This window comes from Netta rufina, assembly GCF_964035555.1.
Source record: "Netta rufina genome assembly, chromosome: 1".
NCBI classification, from domain to species: domain Eukaryota; kingdom Metazoa; phylum Chordata; class Aves; order Anseriformes; family Anatidae; genus Netta; species Netta rufina.
Window position 1 is genome coordinate 15,721,992 of NC_140123.1, and position 21,548 is coordinate 15,743,539.

Genomic DNA, 21,548 nt, shown 5'->3' on the forward strand with positions numbered 1-21,548 from the left:
ACCTTGAGCAGGGAGGTTAGATTAGGCAATCTCTTGATGTGCTTTCCCACTTCATCTAATCCAAGACTCAGTAAATTTAAGCCTTGCTAAAACACTGTGCTTGTTTCCTTAACTGTGATCCTTATCTTCGTGAATTATTGATTGCCAAATTAAGGAAAAGAATACCATTTAAATGTCATTTATTATATATCTCTGTTATCAGAACTGATATTCAGCAACACTGCCTCTTAAATGCAATTTTCTGGCACAATTTGGTATGGGCAGAGATCATTACCAATTTATTTATATCATTTATATGACCTGTTCTGAAAATATCGTGAAAGGTAGACAGAGATTACATCAAATTGTTCTAATCTACCTCACAGCTGTTCTAACAAAGGATAAAGAATAAAACCCAAGCTGGAAGTAGAAATAGATATCTGAAATAAATAATGATATAATCTACTGCTCTCTTTACTGCAAGGTTATCTGAGTGCCTATAAACATTCCTCAGAGATCCACAGTGTCTGTGTTTAAAAGCCACCAGGCATTTCTAATTTAAAGACTTGTTAAAGCTATTCCCTACTCCTGACATCATCCAAGAAACAGTCTTTAATCTTGTCAGAAGTTTATGACTAAAGACAAATTATTAACTGATTTTTTTTTAAAGATTTGAATGTGTTGAGGTACTTTCGTCCAGAGGGCTGCTAATATTTAGGGAATTTGGCCTTTTTTTTTGAAGACAAAAGAAAAACTGTTGTGAAACTTTTTTATTTTTCTCCCCCCATCCCTGTCCCAGTTTTAATCCCCCCCCCCCCCCCGTGTTAATTCCTGCAGTTAAAACCAAAAATGAATAAATAAATAAGTAGAATAAAATCTTAACTAAATAAACCAAAAGCATTAAAACAATAATGAAGAAACCCTTATACATCTGAATTTTCTGAGCACTAACAGAAAATCAAATTGATGCCTATAGCCTATGTCATCAGCCTACATAAGCATCAAATGCTATTTTCTATATATGTGTTGTCATGTATACATATGGGGTACAAGGCCAAATATGCTCTGAGGATCAAATGACATCTGGAGAGCAGAAAGAGTACAAGATCCAGGTTTCTAATCACCTTTTGTAAAATCAAAACAGTCATTTTATTTCTTCGGTATGCATGTCTATCAGTGCTGAATCCAGCCTGGATAGGATACATACTTTTCATGTTTCACAGACCCCTAAAAGAGATCAAACTGATCTCTGATGCTGTTGCAGTCAGGTGATCTTTTCACAAAAGACAGAGTGTTGTGGTTGCCTGAAAATTTTGATGTGCTAAAATGAAGTGAAGTAAAGAGGGCCAACTTTCTTTAGATGGGTTCTCAGGGCTTTTTACAGATTTCTTTGAGTTCTGAACCAAAAGACAGAGATAGTCAACACATTTTGGAAACTACAGCCCAAACTGGCTGTGTAACTACTAATATACTGCATGTTCCTGCAGTCATTCTCCTGCACCAAGGTCAAAAGGCATGGGAGAGCCCACTTCTCTGCCACTAGCCTCTTACACACCAAGACAGGATGGCCACATGTATACCGAACACTGCTAATGTCATTCTACATCTGCCAATTCATGCCCACCAATGACCTAGGAGAATGACTTTTTAAATAGTGTTTCTTTATCGGTATAGTTTTCCTAGCTTACCATCTCTTTGCTCTACCATTTGGTGGATTATTTGAACTAACAGAAGAAAACAAGAAACATAACCCAGAAATGCATACTTTGCTCAATTTCTAAGATGTTAAACCATAGTAATGCTCGCCGCCAACATAATGAAAAACTGTGAGATGCTCACATCCTAAAAAACCAGCTGCACATACAGGTGTCTGCAGCAGATGCTTCCCTAAACACAATGTGATAAAAGTGATTATTTCTCACTCAACAGAGAATAATCCCAAAGCAGGGTATTTAACAGAGGATGATAATGCAGGTAATTAGGAGCCCCATGCCTTACACATAAAGTAATGTTTAAGAAGGTGAAGCTGAGAACCATCTGCATTTTACTCAAAGGCCTATGGTTGTGTTTGTGGATTTATCATAATGATAGGCAGTTTTCATACTGATTTCTCAGGTGAGATCCTACTCAGTCAGAAAATGATTAAGGATTAAACGACTTATTCCTAGTTGCAACAGGTGATAGTTTGTCCTATGGCCCCAAAAGGAAAATAGGCATCAGAATCTCATACTTAAGACATTTCTGTGAGGAGTGAAGGAAAAGCCTGTTTTTCCTGCAAAATTTATATATTATGTCTTTCCTACCTTTGGACTTCCTGTCATGGTAACTTCTGCCTCGATAATGGTGGCCACTGTCTGTGTACAAATTCTCCAGATCTTCTTGCCAGGAGTCTGGATTAAAGTGTTTGAGCAGATCCTCCACTGTGTCAAATGCAGCAATGGTCTGATCCAGCGCTTCTGCTGTGAGCGTAGGGTCAGTCACTGATGGAGAGGGATAGGAGACCCCCTAAGAGTGACATACATCTCAGTGTACTTGGAATAAGTTGCAACACCACTCAAAACAATTGACAATATCATTGTCTTATTTCTGACTGAAACAGGTACTTTGGGCCATCTTTTGAAGTCCTTCACTTGGTCAGGCTGTGTTATGCCTGTGTTTTATTTTGCAAGAAGCAAACAAACTCCTGGTGAAATCCAGGAGATCTGGGGAGAGGCAGTACCACTACTGCTAGATTGTCCACTTTTTCTGTCCTCAAAGGACATGATGGTTTGCACATGTGCAAAAATATTGTGGAAATGCCTTTTGAGACCACAGAATGGAGGTGCTTTGTAGTGCTGGAGTGGTGCCTTCTCATCTCTGCCAGGTCTGTAGGTAAATCTGAAAGAGGCTGATCAGAAACCACAGCAGAGAAAGACAAAGGCAGCAACTTCTCTAGATTTTCTTTCCCTCCTTGGTCAATTTGGACTACAAATTTGGCTAGGTTAAAGACTTGAAAAGATGGCTCTTTATTCCCAAGAATGAAACCTGTTATGAAATATTGATGAATGTAAATTTTACCACCCTTTTACCAAAACCAAAGTTACTTAAAAAAATGAAAACATGGTATTTGGATCTCAACAAAGTAGCAATGAATATTGGGATTACCAACAAAGTCATATCCTCACAACAATATCACAATACCACATGGAATATTATTTCTAAGCAGGAAGAGCCGAGTACCACTTTCTGAGCACACTTTGTTCCCACTGAATTTGTCACACAACTTGAGTTTGAAGAAAGACTGCAGTGATTTCACTTTTACTGGAATTAACTTTAAACATTTTTCATAATCCTTGGTTAGAATCACAGTATTCAGGATCCTGATACCACATTTTTCCTTGTCCAAGCACAAAGCCTCATAATAACTGTGTAAAAGATGCACAAGAAAAACTATTAATGCAGATCTGTTACATTCTGAAGAACCACAATCAAAATATTTGCTTTTGTCCAATAAAAAGCATAATGTAACATGAGAGTTTTGTTTGGATTATTATTATTATTTTATTTATTTATTTCTTTATTTATTTATTTATTTTAAGTTAAGACACTGGGGCAAAGCCCTGAAAAATGAAAGAGCCCTTTTCTATCCTGAAAATCAAGCTCTGAAGTAATGTAGCAGAAACATGCCATTTAAAATTAATGCCCCCCCCAAAATAGTTTTTTGCCTGATCTCCCAAGTAAATACATATGTTAAACCATTAATCTTTGTGGTTAACTTCACTCGGTTGGGTAGCAATGAAAGGCTCGACTCAACTAAGTGAAGTTACTTGCATTTTGCAGGATTGTGTCCTTCAATGGTGGCTAAAATAGTTTCAAAGTAATAATCTTTTTGTCTTTTCCTCTTAGATATATTACAAAATTTACAATCCTTGATATTTTACTGCATATATTTGCTGAAAGTATGGACAGTCCAAATCATTATACACAAGAAAGAGAAGAAGTTGAAAACATTACAGTGGCGTGGTCAAGAAAGCATAGCTGCACTTTACTGCTTATTGCCAACAGCACAAGAAGATTCTGAGGGCCACTTGCGCCTGTAATGCCTCTATAGTGCAGTTCTGAGACACAGTGCAGATGGCTCTAAAAATTCATGATCCACTAAAAGGGAAGGCATACCTCAAAGCATCTCTCCTGACTTATAAGTGGCTCAGAGTACAGACTGATAAAGAGATGGAAACCCCAGGAGATGAAAAGCTCACACCAGTAAAGTGCTACAGGATGGACAGTGATGTTGCTGGGCATCATGCAGTGTACTAATGCAGTCTCTGAGGTTACAAAAGAAAAATACTTTGAAATGCTACTTGTTTATTGAGGGGAGCTCATGGCTGGCCTGTGACAGCAGCCCAACTGGGAAACACCAGCCCCTGGCTCCCTTTCTAAAGTGGGAGAGGGAGGGAAAAGGTGCAATGGTGCTGAAGAAATAGCAGCACAAAACAATGGTCTCCTCCGACAACCCAGTGACAATCAGAAAGGAAATCTGAGTGTGTATGAGCATGCTGCTGTCCAGGGACCACCCCATGACATGGATACATCCCCCTTCTCGGCAGTTTAACTAAAGTCTATGTTTCTGAAACAAGAAGGAGGGGTTAACAGACATAAGATGGCAGAGAACACAAGAGTTTTTTTCAGGTGTTCAATTGTGCTTTTCATAACAGAACTGCAGGTCAGGCTGTGAATTTGTAGGGCATGTCAAACTAACACAGACAGCAGGGATTCCCCAATTTCTTTCAGTATAAAAGGCCCTACTTGAGAGATTTGCACAACCTAGTTCGCACACAGAAGAAAGCTTAACTTTTTTTCTCAGTGACAGCCAAATCAAGAGAAATTATTGCAACAGCTCAGAGAACCTACTGGCAGCAACATCATGTGACAAGCCCAAAAGTAACTTCAAAGCTGCCAACCCAACTGCCTCTCTTTTGTCCTGCCAAGAATGAAACACTAGCTGCAGAAGAGCTTGGCTCATTGCAATCTGGCTTCTGAGATCACATCCAAAGAGAGGGCAAGAAACTGTGAATAGCGAAGATTTTCCATATAATGTACCTCTTCTACATTTCTTAAAAGCACTGAGCACATTTTTAATTTCATGAGATTTAAAGCTACCTTTCCTGTTAGTACTCTTATCCATAATTTCTATTGCTTTTCCCCCATTTTTTTTTTATACTTTCTATCTGTATTGTGAAGCTGGCAGGCTTTTCAATGTGCATCACAGTTATTTGTTGGTCACAATATCACTTCACAAATAATAGAAACTAACCCAATAAGGATTAATTAATTAATTAAATTATTTATTTATTTATTTATTTTCTGGGCTGGCCATGCTGGGATTAGGACAGAACTGTTTGTTTTAGATTTCTGAGTGAAAACAAGAAATATGGTTTTGTGTCTGATATGACCTCAAACAAGGAAGAAAGCCTTTGCTCACCTTAAGTTTTCATTCTAAGCATTGCAAGTAATCCAGATCTTAAAATGGGTCTTAATGTTACCTGTGGGTTTCAGTAACAAAATATATCTGTCAAGCTACGTTATTATCAGCAGAACAGTATGTCATCTTGCCAGCAACTGACAGGTCCAAGTTTGTCCTTCTGCCCCCTCAGAAGCACAGCAGAATCGTTAAACCTTTCTCACTTGAAGAATTTGCATGCTCTCAGACTTTTTGCCTTGATATTTTTGAGAAAAATTACTCAACCTCTCCACCTTATTTTCCCTGAGGATAAAAAAGGACTAGTGGGTGCAGTGCACACTAGCATTGTATAGGAGGATGGTATTTTTTAATTGTATTGCTGATGGCATGGCAAAAACAAAGAGACTGGAGTTCTGCTACTGATTTAGCTGAACTCGTGACAGTGGCCATCAGCGTTCTACCTGTAATATTGGTACTGAACTTCCCTGCCTCTAATACATTAAAAACAGCTTTTTAGAAATGAAATGTAGAAGATAAAACATTTTTTTTTTTCAACATGAAAAAATACTGGCTTATTTTTTGACATATTGTGACATTATGATGTTAAGAATAATTATCATGGTGTTTACCATATACATGATCTCATTTTCATAGCTACCTGATGAGGGAGCCCTGAGCTTACATTTTCAAACATCAGTCTACCAAATTTTAAAACAAAATATTCTATCAGACATATTTTTTTTTCCCAATTCTATGTTAGAATGAAAAATTAGTTTGTGTCTTTTAACAAAATTGTCTCTAGTATCTTCTTCTTAGCATACCCAGTATATCTCAGTCCTGCTAACATTGCTACTGAGGACTTTCAGCACAATTAATTCAAGTCTATCATAGCATTTTATCATGAAGGACAAATGTCAGCTGCAAAATCAAGAGTAAATGCAGGTGAGATTGGAATAGACTCTTTTTTGTCACTACAGAATTTTCTCTCTACTCATTGTCTGGCTTGGATACTAATCAGTAGAATTTACCCATATTTTATTTACTGTTCCTCCACTGGCAACTCCTCATAACTACTGATAGATGCCATCAGTAAACTCTCATCCAAAAATGCTCCAAACATTGTTCTCATTGGTCTCAAGTCTGCTTTGAGCACTTATGTGTTTAAGGAGGAGTTTGTAAGACCTGTGACACGGTCTTCACCAGCCAGAATGGTGCACAGAAAAGGACTGCCCGAGGTCTGATGATACCTTGCTATTCCCTACAATGTGGACCCAGAATATATTTACTTGAGAAATGTAGGAAGGGACAGATTTTTATCCAATGACACAAACTGAGTGTGATGAAAAGAAAAATGTTTGTACACTGGTTTCCTTTTTTTTTTTTTTTTTTTTCTTTTCCCTGAGTCACATTTCACTGATGAATATGGAGACTTTTAGATACAGTATTATATTACAAACACTTAAAAAATCTCATATAGACAATAAAATGCTAAATCCCTTTTTCTACCAGCCTGCTATAAGTAAAATCTTCTATTTAGGTCAAGACATTTTACCACTGAAAATCCTAAGGAGTTTATATCTTGTATTTTCATTTTGGCAAGATGAATTTGGAAGCAAGAAATGTTTCCCAATGGCTATCTCATGTGGTTACAACAGCCGATGGCATATTTTGAATCTTTTCCCTTTAAAAACACAGCGGTTAAAAAGCGTAAGTTTGTTACTCACTTATTTTATCCTCTGCCAAAGGTGAATACATGGCTTCTCTGTGTAGGTACCATAACAGTGATTTGGATTCATGCCATTCTATCAATCTATTCATGGGCAAAATAGTAACAAGCTACTTACTGAGACAGAGCTTGTGACTGACTCCCAGTTGGTTTCTGAGGCTGCATGCTGGAAATCATCCTAAGGGGAAAAACCCACAGGAAAAATCACCGTTAAGGCAATGTCCTGAATTAACTACCGAACCTAAAAATTCTCAGCATTCAACGTCTGTCACCTTTTTGAACCCTATTCCATGAAAGAGGAATTGCCGTGTATCATTCCTAAACCTTTCCACAGAATAATGTTACTTGTATTCAGGTTCCTCCCTACTTGTTCTTTATAAATTAGCTTGTTGTAAGCTTGCTGAGGCAAGGCTAGGTATTATTATTGTTTGTAATATGTAATATGTATGTTTTTCTTTGTAACAGGACCTAACTTCTAACAAGTATTAACCACCTCTGCATGTATACAATCAGAGTGTAATGCTGTTTCCCAAAATGACCCATTCTGGAAAGAATGTGGACCTACCCTGGTATGTCATGGTGAAAAGCAGGGTAACATAATCCATTTGAAACGTAGTCCTAACATGACTGTACTGCTTTTGGTGCTTGTGCTGAGCATGACTTGCTCATCTGTGCAGGGCACTGAATGGCACTATGCCCTTTATGTCAACAAACACAGCCACAGTACATTCACATTAGAAGTGTCATATCACAAAAACCCTGAGCTTTTATGATTAATTTGAGCATGGCAATAGGATCTATCTAATCTACATGTACCTTTGGACATCTACAAAGCAAACATCTAAACTAGTCATTCTTTCAATTATAGTCAAGTAAGAGTAGCATTTTAGGCTGTAAATCCCCTGATTTAATTTAGTTGCCTAATTTGGGATGACAACAATCAGATCCTAAAAATGCTTTTTTTCTTTTCCATTTTCTATAAAGACAGCCCTGGGGTGATTAGCATAGATATAGATTTCAACATTGTAGATATTGACCTGTGGTCAGTTGAATACCAACTCACTCGTCTGACCAGTGACGGGCAATCATTACTTAAATAATGAATAAGCCATTTCTTTAATCTTTTGGCAGATTTACTTATTTCCAACTAGAATAATTAAACTAAGAAAAATGAAGGAAAAAGGCAGCATTAGGGAATGTTTATTTAACATACACATGCAGAGAAATGCTAATGATCAGTATGAATGGGCACATAAAGAAAGCAGACTGAAGTGACAGCATACCAAGATATTAGTTTCTAATAACAGAATTAATGATGAAAGTGTTCAAGGAAGAAGGATCAATGTCTGGTCTCACTTTACACTGACTCAGTCTCTGTATGCACTTTTTAAGTTGACAACTTAAAAGGGAAAATGGAAGACTAACTACTCAGCTGGTGCTCTCAACACCACATTGGACCATACACATATCCACATGTTCATTATTTCTTATGAATGCAAAAGAAAAAATTGATCACATAATCTGAGAGATCGTCAATAAATTTCTCCATTTGTCAAGAGAGAACAGAGCTGCTTTCAGATATGAACTTCATATGCATGGTACTTTACTGTTTTTCATCTGCTATAGAAAAATATTAAAATGTCCTAAAAGTCACAAGACTGTTTATTCACTATTGATACTGTTCCTTTTTTTTCTTTCTTAAAATGTTCTTTTCTCTTAAGCTTGTGGCTCCAAAACTGTAGTAATTGCTTTAGTACTTAAGATTAATAGAAATTAAGTATCAACATCAAACTATACTGTTACTGTTCAGCCTGGAGAAGAGGAGGCTCAGGGGCAACCTTATTGTTCTCTACAGGTACCTTAAAGGAGGCTGTAGCAATTGGTCTATTCTCCCACGTTCCTGGTGACAGGACAAGGGGGAATGGGCTAAAGTTGTACCAGGGGAGGTTTAGGTTGGATGTTAGGAAGAACTTCTTTACCAAAAGGGTTGTTATGCATTGGAATGGGCTGCCCAGGGAAGTGGTTGAGTCACCATCCCTGGAGGTCTTTAAAAGACGTTTAGATGTAGAGCTTAGTGATATGGTTTACTGGAGGACTGGTTAGTGTTAGGTCAGAGGTTGGACTCGATGATCTTGAGATCTTTTCCAACCTAGAAATTCTGTGATTCTGTGACTAAGTGATCACTGAAACTGCAGGGTTATTAAAATGTTAATAATTACAGTGGTCTTTTTTTCTAGGAATACAGAAGCAAAAATTTATCTTTGAAATTTTTCCTGCAGGCATTTTATAAATAGTAAACACATCTACAAATGCTGTGACCAGGTCATAAATAATTCAGGAGTAGTGGGCTACCTTAGCCACATTCTCTACAAATTTGGTTGCTCAGTTATTGAGAAGCCATGCTTTGATGTACATGGACATGGATTTTAAAAGCTCATGGATCATCTCGTAGTAGTTGCCAGTTGCAAAATTTGGAAATCTTTTCCTCTCTGTCATTAGGTTCCATTTACCCCTTCCAGAAAAAAGTGGCATTGAGTTCTGAAGCATTATTTTATAGCAGGAACAATCTGCCTCATTGAATGCCTGGAGGAGACCACAGACAAGGAATAATTTTCTGTTTGAAGTGACGGTCCCCTTGTGTTCTCTAATTGTAGGCATCAAAACAATTTCTTTAGTCTATGATTCTTTGAGAGGCCTGATGCCAGGGAAGCCCTCCAAAACCCTGAGATAGACATGTGTACCACCTGCTTCTTGGATCTCAAACCTGATGACTGCATATTTTGACTCTGTGATTATATTTCATCTGCATAAAGTATTCACAACTAGATGGCTTTGTTCCACCACCACTTAAGGCAGTTGCAGTCATTCTTGGCTTCTTGGAGCTATCAACCTCTACAGTTTGAAGATTATTATTATCTATGGCTTCTGCTTGCAGCTATTTCAAGTAATGATATCAAAGTGATTGTCATCATTGCAAAACCCTCTCCTCCTTCCTCACCTAACAGATCCTGAAGGACAAATCTATTTTCAGTGCTATCTATTCAGTTCAATTCAATTCATACTACCTTGTATATGGAATTGGCACATGATCACTTGGCTTTTCTTTTTCTTCTTTACTTAAAATGACATTAAAACTTTTAGTTAAAACATATAAAAGGCAACATCAACAACAGCAACAACAACAACAAACACAACCACATCTTTTTAAACTGAATACTGGAAAAACAGGGTGGCAATAATTTGGCTACCCTGTCTACCCTGACAACAGTGCTTTCACTCGTACATGTGTCATGGTAATTTTGCGTTATTACACGAGACTTCAGCAAAGCAATGTATTTACTCTACAAGCACCAAAACTACAGGCAAAGCCCCAGGGCTTCCAATCATCTTCTGACAGAAGCTACTTTTATTGGAGAAAAATGACTTCCATACCTCAACTTCCAAAATTACACCATAGCAAGCCAGTCTTCAGAGCTGAATATGTATGGACATTGACATACTGTTCGTGGCTCTGGTTCAGACAAAGATAAGCTACTCTCTCTCCTTCACAGACTGACTTTGTTTGCACCCTGTCTCTGACCATTATCTTCACGAAGTGAGAGGGAGTCACAGGGCATACTTTGTTTAATCAGAAGCTTTCAGAAGTGATGCATAATGGCCACTGCTAAGGATACATGAGCCTGTGGAGACAACACTGGCTGCTGAGGGAGATGGTTTGCATGACCAGGGCTCTGTGACCTGCAGCAGCACAGGATCTGCAAGGCTCAAGCCATGGGGTTTGGCAGGGTCAATGGGAACAGGGAGACATGGGGAAGATGCCAGGGATGAGGCTGGGTATGGGAAGCTTGCCAGTTTGCGAAGCATGGTGTCCATGACTCACTTTGCTGCACCACAAATCCAGCAACACCTGAGTCCTCACAGCCATGCTGAATTATACCTGGTCCTTGATTTATGGACAATAAGCACTTTATAACATTTCTGTGATTCTTGTTTTTTTATACACTTTATCACTGTAGTCCAGCCTTTTGTTACCTTGGTGCTTGAGATCTTATGAGGCACAAGGCCTGGGATAGGCAATGACTGCCACAGGAAAGGCACAACACACTGGCAGCAATCCCTCCCATGAAAAGAAGCAACCCCAGATGTCTATAAACTCCTCTCTGAAGTGCTTTTCATAATCTGCAGGCCCCAGGGGTAAATGGATTAAGCTTGCTAAAAGATTGTTTACTTAAGGAAATTAAGGAACTAAGGAAACTAAGGAAAAATGAGCATAACAAAGGAAAAGCGAGCACTAAAATGCTGAAAGTTGAGCTCTGCCTATGTGCAGCTCAACTGCGGTACTTAGATGGCAGATCTTTAAACTACACAACAGAAGTTGCTTCTAGAGGTTTACAGAGAAGTAGGGTTAAGAGATGTACTGAGCCACCAAGCAGGTTCTGCAAAACTAGATCAGAGGTGAAATGGGGCATGCTCAAAATGTTCCAGTGCAGAAACAAAAGGAAACCGTGATCAAAAACTTAAAACTAAAGGGCTAGGACAGTGGAAGGTCTGTATGAAAAACCTAGGGTAAATTACAAATTGAAGAAAAAGTGATGAAATTATCCTAACATTAAAATTAATAAAAGGAAAATCAATGGTGGCTGTTTTTGAACCATGGTCAACATGGATTCAGAGCTGAGAACAGACAGTTAGCTGATAAGCAGATAAGCTTGCACTTGTAGTTTGTAGATCAAATTACCCTAAGTACCAACGTTTCCTCTGAACACTGAAATTACAGATACTACATTTCAGATATTACATTTTATATAGAAAGCAACAGATATCTCAAGCAAATAAAGACACAAGCTCAGAACACACTGTGTATCAGTGGCAAGAGGCAAAATAAAAGTCATGGTTGCATTAAAATAATGCTGTGACAAATACTCAAGTTTGTACACTTCCACTGATTCACTATAATTTCATATGCAGTGTACAGTGTACACTCCAATTTCTGTTCTTAAAGACAAATAAAACGATAGAGATGAACACTTTGAAATACCTGTTCCTTTTACCATAATTTCAATCCATCACATTGCTAAATTTCACTTTCCTACCAGAATGATATTTATTACCACTTGTCCTAAGGATGTTGAAAGATAACTACAGCAGGCTACTCACTAGGAACTGAGAGGCTGCATTTTTCTTATCTGCCATGACGGCCAAACAACCACTCTGTACAGTTCTAGTGACCAGGCTTTAAAATAAAAGATGCTGAATTTGGAAAACATGCAATACTGATTATTTGTAATGTGTAAATCATGCTGTGCAATAGAACACTACATGGAGATTGGTGTCTTTCAAGGTCAGAGCTAGCATAATGTGGTCTCTCTGGATAACAACCTTTAGTTAGCTCAAGAGGCTGTTACCAATGTTAACATGCTCTTTTCTCTAGCAATGCAAGCATTTAACAAAACTGCGTAGCTGTAATCCAAAGGTAGTAATAGTCAAACTGGAAGTATGATCCTGTTATCACCGAGGAAGCTATTACTGGAACAAATAAGATATGAACAAATAACTTTAACCAGACTGACTTTTTTCTTTCTGTTTCTTGATGTAGTTGTATAAGGCAGACCATCCACAACACCACTGCTTTAAAGTAACGAAAGGTCAAACAGCCACCAAAATGTCTGATTCCAAATGTGACAGTATGATTCCTGCCCTTTAACAGAAGACATAAATTGAGTTTCTGCAGCCCAATTGCCACTACGTATCTGTAACTACAACCTTATTAGTTATGACTAAGTTAACACTAGTGCAAAATGACAGATAAAATCACTCTTGATTTGTTCTGACACATTTACTAGTTACTGAACAGGAAGAATAAGATACTTAAAATTTCAAAAATGTAAGGCTGTAATAATGATTTAGGTTAACTGCAGTTTGATACATTTAAAGTCAAAGTAAAACTGAAGCAGGAAAATACATTTAATAAAAGTTGTGTTCGGTCAATACTTGTCTTCATCCTTCACCTTGTTTTGGAATCAGGCATTGCTGGGTGCCTAGTGTGAGAGTGCCCAAGACACTGACATTTAAATAATCTCTCTAAAAGGTCACACAATACTTGTTGAAATGAGACAATAGCTGTGTCTTTGAAAAATCAGATGTCATTTAGCATCAAATTGCCCATGAGCACCCCATCTAACGCATACACCCACGAGGGCACAGGACTTCATCACCAAGCTGTGCAAAGCATGCATTAGCTTCAAATTTTTCCTTTTATCATGTAGGCCTGTCTTTAAATCTCTATATACATGGGATTCTGCCAGCTAATAGCTACTCTGATGCATACTGTAGCTAAGCAATTGCAAACAAGACATAAATCAACCACCATTCATTACAAATACTCCGTAGTCTCATTTTTACTAGAATAGCAAATTCTACCTGTAAATTTAAACACCGGGACACACAGCTTGAAATAATATGTCAAGTCATCACTTCCAAGTGTTAATTATTTCAGGCAATTCCATCATCATAAGCAGCTCACTGTCCATTTTGAACCTAGTTAGGTTTTCTTTCCTCCTTCAAGTTCCTCAGATTGGATGGCAGTTTCCAAGCTAAATTTATCTTTATTGCACTTATGTAAGCACCAGCTTTGTCCTTTTCTTCCTCTCCTGAGTGTTCTTCCTGCAGTGCTTCTGAAGAGATGTTATATCTCCTCTCAGCATCCATTTTATTATGCTAAGCAAGCCAAGTTGTCTTGGTTTTCAATGAGAAATGTCCTCTCTACCCTCAGCTGTCCTGTAGCTGTTCCCTGAGTCCAGCTCCAGAAAGATGTGTTCATTCTGTACCATGAGGATGAAATTGTACAAAGTATCCCAGAAAAGTGTACATGGTAGTACTCAGAACTTTTCTGTACACAGAAAAGTTACACAGGAAGTGAAATTACTGCCTCCTTGGTATTTCTATGCCTATTACACACAGAAACTCTTATTTGCTCTGTGCTAACCAGTGAGACATCATTTAGCAGCAAATGTTTTTAGTATTAATCTCTATCTGAGTGACCCCTGGTTTCTTTTATTTATTTTATTTATTTATTTATTTTTGTATGGCTGCATTTCATGGAGAACCAGTTCTCTGGTGTTCAAGGTCAACCAGTTTTCCTCCCTGATATTCTGACTTTCCCATTCTTGGGCAATGCACTTCAGCTCTGTGTGTGATGCAAAATTCATTAAAATGCTACTGTGACAGGCTAGGCTTTTGTCCTTAAGAAAAAAAAATAATAAAACCAATCATAAGGCCAACCCTTTAGAATGTCCCTTTAGCAAGCTCTCCCTGGTGCATTCCCCCCTCTTGCATTACAGCACACTGCTTCCCCTTTGCCTTGTGTCACTTTTTTTAATTGCCATCTCCTCCGGCTAAGTGACTGCTTCCTGTGTGGCACAGGTGAGGTGCTCCGCTGCAGTCTGGTTACATTTGCCATACAGAACTTCCGTTCTCTCACACTATTCTTCAAGCCTCACACGAGCTCCTTTGATAAAGAGATACAATTTTTTTCTCCTATTTTCCTGTACCTTTAACTACCTGTTCTGGTGACAAGTGCCCTGTAAGCTTTCTAGGTCAGACTAATGAGCGTGCAGTGGCCCAGCCACTCTCTTCCTATTGATGTTATATACTTTTACTGCACTCACTATTTCCCTGTGAGGCCTGCTTCACCTTATTGCCTGTAGGGATAATACCCAGGTGCATGAAGCTAACAGTACCACTGCTGTCTGCTTCCTATATGTTTATTTCTATGACATAGAAAGAGAGACTTGCTTCCAGCAGTGACTCTTTGTACCTTGTGCAGGTGGTCTGCAATGCCCAGCTCTTGGCAGTGACAACTGAGGGTGCTGAAGGTGATCTGTCTCCTTGCTCACCTCAGGTTGGTGTCTAAGGGCCCCAGGGCCACAACACTGGCACAGTTTTAAGAGCTTGCTGGTCCCTCTCCAATGTCCCGTGCAGCAAGATGGACAAGAACCTGGGAGCAGCGACCCCAGGAGACAGAATTTTCGAACTTGGAGTCCAGTGCCCTTGAGAGGACCTTGGGGAACTTCCATCATGCTGACTGGCAGGTTTCCTGGAAGCAGCCTTTCTGGTAATAGGTGAATCTTCCCCAAGCAAAACTGAGAAAGCTGACACTTCACTTGCCCTGCAGTGTCCTGGTGAGCAAAAAAGTCCTTCAGACTTAACAGAAGGCGGTGACAGCTGGTTATTACAGGCCCTCAATGTTGGTGTGACTCACAACAAAAGGTAAGGTACTGAGAGGCCCTGGTACTAGGGTTAGAAGGAAAAATATTGACAGAAGACCTCCTAAGGGACAACTATTCATTTTATGTCTTCTTCCCACTAGGGTTTGTACCTGTATTTATAGATACATTCTGGTATATAGTACATATATAGTACATTCTATCATCAGTGGAAAATAATAATTGACAAAGACAGCCTAATTTCTTTTAATATTCCAAATTTTCTGTTGTTCTATTAGGTGGATCTGCAAAGTGCTCTGACATGCACACTCACATTTTCAAATGAGGTTTGGGAGAAAAACAGAAGGAACAGTAATAATAATGAAAAACTCTAATGGAGCTAAGCAAATTTAATTCCAAAGCTGAGGATGCAATGTAAAAAGGTACCAGTAAGGGACATAAGCTGTCCTAGCAGCAATCCCAGACTATTGATTTTTTTGTGAAGGATACATTTGTTTTTGAGCTCTCTCCCAGAGGATGCCATTTAATTCTGCAGTAAGCATGCAGCAGGAGCATGTGTTGTGCTTCACAGATAATGCAAAGCAAAACAATTTGTTCACCCTTATGCTTTAACTGGAAGGCATTGCATTTTTTTAGAACAACAAGAAAGGACTGCTATGTAAAGTTTCTAAGATGATAACAATAATCAAGCAAGAACAAATAATCTCTGAAGAATACAAGAACCAGTTTCTCTTAGCTTTTCCATTTTTTTTAATTAATTAATTTATTTTTTTTGATGGGATCAAAAGCAGATGATTTATTTCAAAGAGCAAGGGATACTGCTTATGTAGAATTTCTTTTAATTTAAGAAAAATAAAACTATGTAGACTGGGCTTCCAGTCCCAAATCTATTCCTACAAAATTGCACTGCTGTTCAAGCTAAATACAACTACTTTAGGAAGAATCATGTCCCTCATTTCTTTTATGTACTATTTTTCTGAACTTCAATTACAGGTAAGACTATGAATGAAGACTAGAAAGAAAGAAGACATTTTACATTTGCCTCATTGTAAATGATCTGACTGAACTGACTGGTGTTATCAGTTTTGGGATTGCTTTACCAAAATCCGGACTGGGAAATGCTCACAAACACTGAACTGAGATAATGGTCTCCAGAGCAGGAAGGTGCGTACTAGCTCAGAATTAGTGCTTGACATATATTTATTTAAGTTCAGACTGAATATAAGCGTAACCAAATAGACCAAAGATGGCTGTAGAATTAAAATAGGCTAAATATTTTTAAAGCAATAAAAATCAAGGGGAATGGTTTATTTCAGTTTAACACTAATGACCTATAAAATGTCACAGAAATTGAAGCTGAAAAAAACATTAGAAGTTGGAAAAAAAATAAATTAGGAGTTTTAAACACCATTTAATACAAAGAAATATGCCGGGACTACAAGAGGTCAGAAGCAGGGGCAGGAAAGAAAAATAAGCTTTCATTTAGAAGAATGTAAATGGAAAAAAAGGTCCAAACCAGAAACTCTGTTTGATGGCACAGACAGACTCAGAAAGGAACTAGTGCCAAGAGACTGTGCTTAGAAAAGGGGAAAAATATGAAACTAATCTGCAAACAATGCAGTGGCATGGCATGCAAGGCAACTTCTGCCTGTGCACATGCACAGGGATATTGCTGAGGGCATGGGGAGGAGGGTTTCCCAAAACCATGGGAGACACAAATCTCAGCCTTTCAGGGGTCCTGGGGCAGAGGTAGATCCTTTCCTCACTGCTGGGGCTGTGTGTGAACACGTGCACCACTTCACCACCTTCCGTGGGGGAAGGCAGGGTTTTGCTCTGAAGAGCGTAAGGTCTGTGGGTGCAGGTGACTTTGCTAGATACTGGGGACACGTATTCTACACATAACAAGCAAAATCCATTTGTTTTAACCATACTGTGATATCACTATCAACGAAAATTGCAGGAGATAGCTTCTCTGAAGACACTACGGTGGCACCAAGCCCATGCCATCATGGTCTTGCAGTGCTGGTCTGAACAGGCTAGGGTTTGGGGCTCTCCACCTCCTTCAGCAACACAGGCTTGAAGGGAGAAAACACTGGGAAAGGGCTCTCGCACCCTCCATCACTTTCTGACTTTGATCAGAAAGTATGAGTCTTTCTTGAACAACAAAACTATCATCTGTTGAGCTTTCACTGCTGGTTTTAGTACAGCTCTCCCATCCATCCTTTCTATTCCTAAGGATGACAAACCCTCCTGAACAGCCACTGTTCCACCAGAAGATAAACATCTTTGCAAACCTCCAGATGTCACCAGCTGGCATCACAAGCTTTTTCTCTGCTTTTAATCTGTTTCTTAATGTACCCAGAAAATGTGCCCCAAGCAGCACTAAGCTATCAATGCCAGTGGACAAGGTGGCAAAGCAGGGTGTTTACTTTCACATATCTGTGAAGGAGATAAATTATATATAAAGGAAGTGGAGTGTCCTATTTTCTGCTTACTTATATTATTTGTCCTGACTGCTCTTTGTTTTTATTTATTTTTATTTTTATTTTTATTTTTATTTTTATTTTTATTTTCCATCAGAACTTAATGATGCTACATCTTCTGCATAAAATAATGTCTATGCAGAAAAGGTGGTGGTGGTGGGAGGCCTGAATGTGACTAATATATCCACACTCTCTGCTAATCATGATCCTAAAAAAAACACGAAAAACCTTGTTTTCATCATGTGTGCCTAATGGGCAGGACCTCAGACATATACTGTGAGGCACATTTTGAAATAACGTCATTTCCAGAGTGGTGAAAAAAATTTACCTCCTCTGTAAAAACAACAATTGATATCTGCTTGGTGTAGATATCAATACCTGCAGAGCATTTCCAATTTCCATTTTTTTCCAATTTTCCAATTTCCAACACTTCTAGAGAAAGCAAAGCTTTGCATTTCCATAATTAGCAGCCTCTTTAGCATGTAACTCAATCTGCTTGGAGCGGTCGGACTACCTGTCCTCACTGTAACTGGGTTCTTCAGAACACTTTTTCATCTTAAGATTCTCAGCCAGACCTCACAGTGAGAAAAAATATTTGTGATCCAAAGTTTTACCCTGCTTTGCAGCCTAATTCTGTTCAGGCCATTTTCCCACATTTAAGGGTTTGTTTGTTCTTTATATATGTTTTTGTTTTTGTTTTTGTTTTTTCCAAAGATAAGATTATCTTTTAAAATTACCCATGGATCTTCAAACACTGGACCCCCATGGCTCACGGATGCCATGAACTATCACTCACAGTGAAGGCAAAATGAAAGGTAAGACCAATCTCCATGTAAGAACCTTTAGACAACATCTACATTAGTGCATGAAATGAAAAAGAGCTCAGTAAGGTGTGGTATGATCCATATCCAAGGACATAACGATGACCCTGCAAAACAGAGTGGCAACTGCAAACTGCATATTGGAAATGGCCCAGGGTCCATGCTAGCTCTATGCTTTGGCTCACACCTAGCATTTTTAAATTACTAGTACATCACATTGCTGACAATGTGGGATACATAGACTTCTTTATTAGAGTCTGATCCTACATATAAAGAGTCGGACCCAGCAAGAGCTTGTATTTATGTTTCATTATATGACTGATGGGTAGACTTCAATGGTGCACAGTATCAAGAACATGCAATGAGAAAATATGTGGCCTGATTTCTATAGTTGAAGGAAAATTACATTACAGAATGTTTTAGAATGTTTTTTTTTTTTTTTTTTTTTTTTTTTACTATACGTCACCTAAGAGATACATCAGGGTATAAATATTGGTTGAAAATAAGCATTTATATAACTGCCAAGATTATTGGAAGTATTAAAAAAAAAACAAAAAACAAAAAACAAAACAAAAACAAACAAACAAAAACAACAAAAAAAACAAAGTTAAGTTGTTCTTGCAACTTAAGAACAGAAAGGGAGCTGAAAAAGAAGTTTCGCCTTCCACAAAACATCAAACTGTGTAATTAAAAAAAAAAATCTCAAATAAAAACGATTAAAATGAAAACAAAACAAAACAAAACAAAACTGTTGTCAAGGTTCACATAAAAGCTGGATGTTATTTGATTCTACTGAAATGATCTGATAACAAGATACAAAAATTCCACAGATCTAAAAAATATTTTTTGTTTCCAGTGGTGCACACAAGTTGCAAATTCTAGCCCTGTGCAGTTACTGGTCAGATCTTTAATTAGGCATTGATTTGATTAGGCATCAAACTAGTAAAGAGGAAACAAAACAAAACAAAACAAGTAATCAATCCAAAACAGCATTTTTCATGGCATTACAAAAGACAAGAAATAAGATAGACCTTTGGCATGGCATGTATGTCCAAAGTCAGTTTAGCTTGGATAGAAATGCTTGGGTTGAAAGACAGACAGGGGCTTGTAGGCAAAGAACTATGATAACAACCTAGGCACTTGGTTTGAGGAGGTGTTTCATTTAGTAGCATAGAGGTCAGCACCAGGCAGGGATTTATTTTATGTAGCAGTGTCATTTAGCCCCAAATTTTCTTGTAAGATTTATCCTATCAAGTTTAAAGTGACAAGAACCCTGCAACCAATAAAAAATGAATGTGAATATGCATGTGTAAGGGAAAAACAGAAATACTCTGTGACATATCTGTCATCTGTATTACTATGGATACATGCATGGACTTTATAAAGTCCTCAGAGCAAAACAGAAGGCTATACATTTAATAAAGATGTAAGCATAAAAAATCCAAATCAGATTTATACAGTGCCACGACTGTCTTTGGAAATACGATGCATAGCATGAAGGTCATTTAAGCTAGAAGCAATGTGCTGAGCAAAGAACTGTGCAGGTTTGCAAGCACACAGTCTTCTCCAGCATGGGGGAAGGACCTTTTCCAGTGACCTGTGCCTGGAATTGCAGTCAGATTAAGACAAAAAAAAAAAATGTTAAAAGGAAGTGTAGGCATCACAAGAGCTCTGGTTATGATGCATCCCAGGGAGGAGAAGGATGAGAATAACTACCAGACCATCTTTTTCCCAGATGCAAAAACAGCTGCAAGAAGTAAAAACTCAATGGCTTGTCATGCTCTGAAGGTGAGGCTTGCTCTTTCATCTTCCTGGTTTGGAAGCTGGAACCACTGTTCTCCATTTTGTAGTCATACAATTTCTTAAACTAGAGGGGATCTCAGGTAAGTCTGGCACACACACAAACATGAACACCCAGATAAAACAGTGTAGCTGACAAACCCCTTTGTTTAGCAATCTCCATTTGGCAATACAGCCCACCCAGCTGGTACAGAATCCCAGACTGCAAACAGGAACAACACAAGGTGCCTCAGTAGCATCTTGCAGAAGTTAATCTCATGGCATTTCACAATGGATCACTGTATCTGTGTTCCGGATGGGAAAACTTAAGGCTGTGAAAAGGCAGCCTGAAGCACTGGGGCAGGCAGCTTCTGTGGAGCCTGGCCCAGAGCCACAGCTGTGAAGTTCATGCCCTCCCTGAAGGCAGGAGGCTGCATCCAAGCTTGCCAGTAAGGCAGAAATGGGCATGGGCATCTTTGTGAGGGCATGGAAAAGTCATAAATACTATCCCAACCCAGCAAGGGGAAAGTTCACCCTGGAAAAATGCACCCTAATGTCTTCCTAAACTACATGCTGAGTGGGAGGCACCTAGGGAACTTGCAAGCTCAGAGACAGATTGTGCTGACAGAGGAAAACGCATTAAAAGACACGTTCCCAGTGTTTGGGCAACTAAGCCACTGTCATATAGCCCTGCTTAAGCACGGTACCATGGCAGGTGACATTATCCTCCTACACAGATCTGGTAACACAGTCCTCCAGATTCAGTTCCCTTCACTACCACAGAGACATTATGAAAAGCTGAGAAACTGTGGGGGAGTTTTGAAAAGAACATCAAAAAACCTCTGTGGGAAATGCATATCCTGAATTTTTGGGGAAAGATTAAAAGCTAAGTTTGGACTTTATTGCTTGACTAAGCAATAAACAAGGAAGTGTGAAAGCACTCTACAAAGATCTGAAGCAGATAGACACCCACGACAAAGAGAACAGACTTCTTTATCAAAAATTAGGAAGGAATGTAATTGCATTCAGTGGTACTGAATGAAAAAAGGGGAAATTAAAACTGATTATGAAAGAAAAAATGTCTTTCTGACAGTG

At 38.5% G+C, this 21,548-nt stretch overlaps 1 protein-coding gene across 2 annotated transcripts in view; it reads right to left on the minus strand.

Moving 5' to 3' along the window:
• Positions 1 to 21,548, minus strand: part of PDGFD (platelet derived growth factor D) — a 141,869-nt gene that overhangs the window by 21,185 nt on the left and 99,136 nt on the right. For both annotated transcript variants that reach the window (XM_084301999.1, XM_084301998.1), the window contains 2 exons: positions 7,264 to 7,323; positions 2,283 to 2,484 (listed from right to left, as the gene is read on the minus strand). In XM_084301999.1, the coding sequence (XP_084158125.1) occupies positions 2,283 to 2,484; positions 7,264 to 7,323 (262 nt within the window). The remainder of the gene's footprint in view (positions 1 to 2,282; positions 2,485 to 7,263; positions 7,324 to 21,548) is intronic.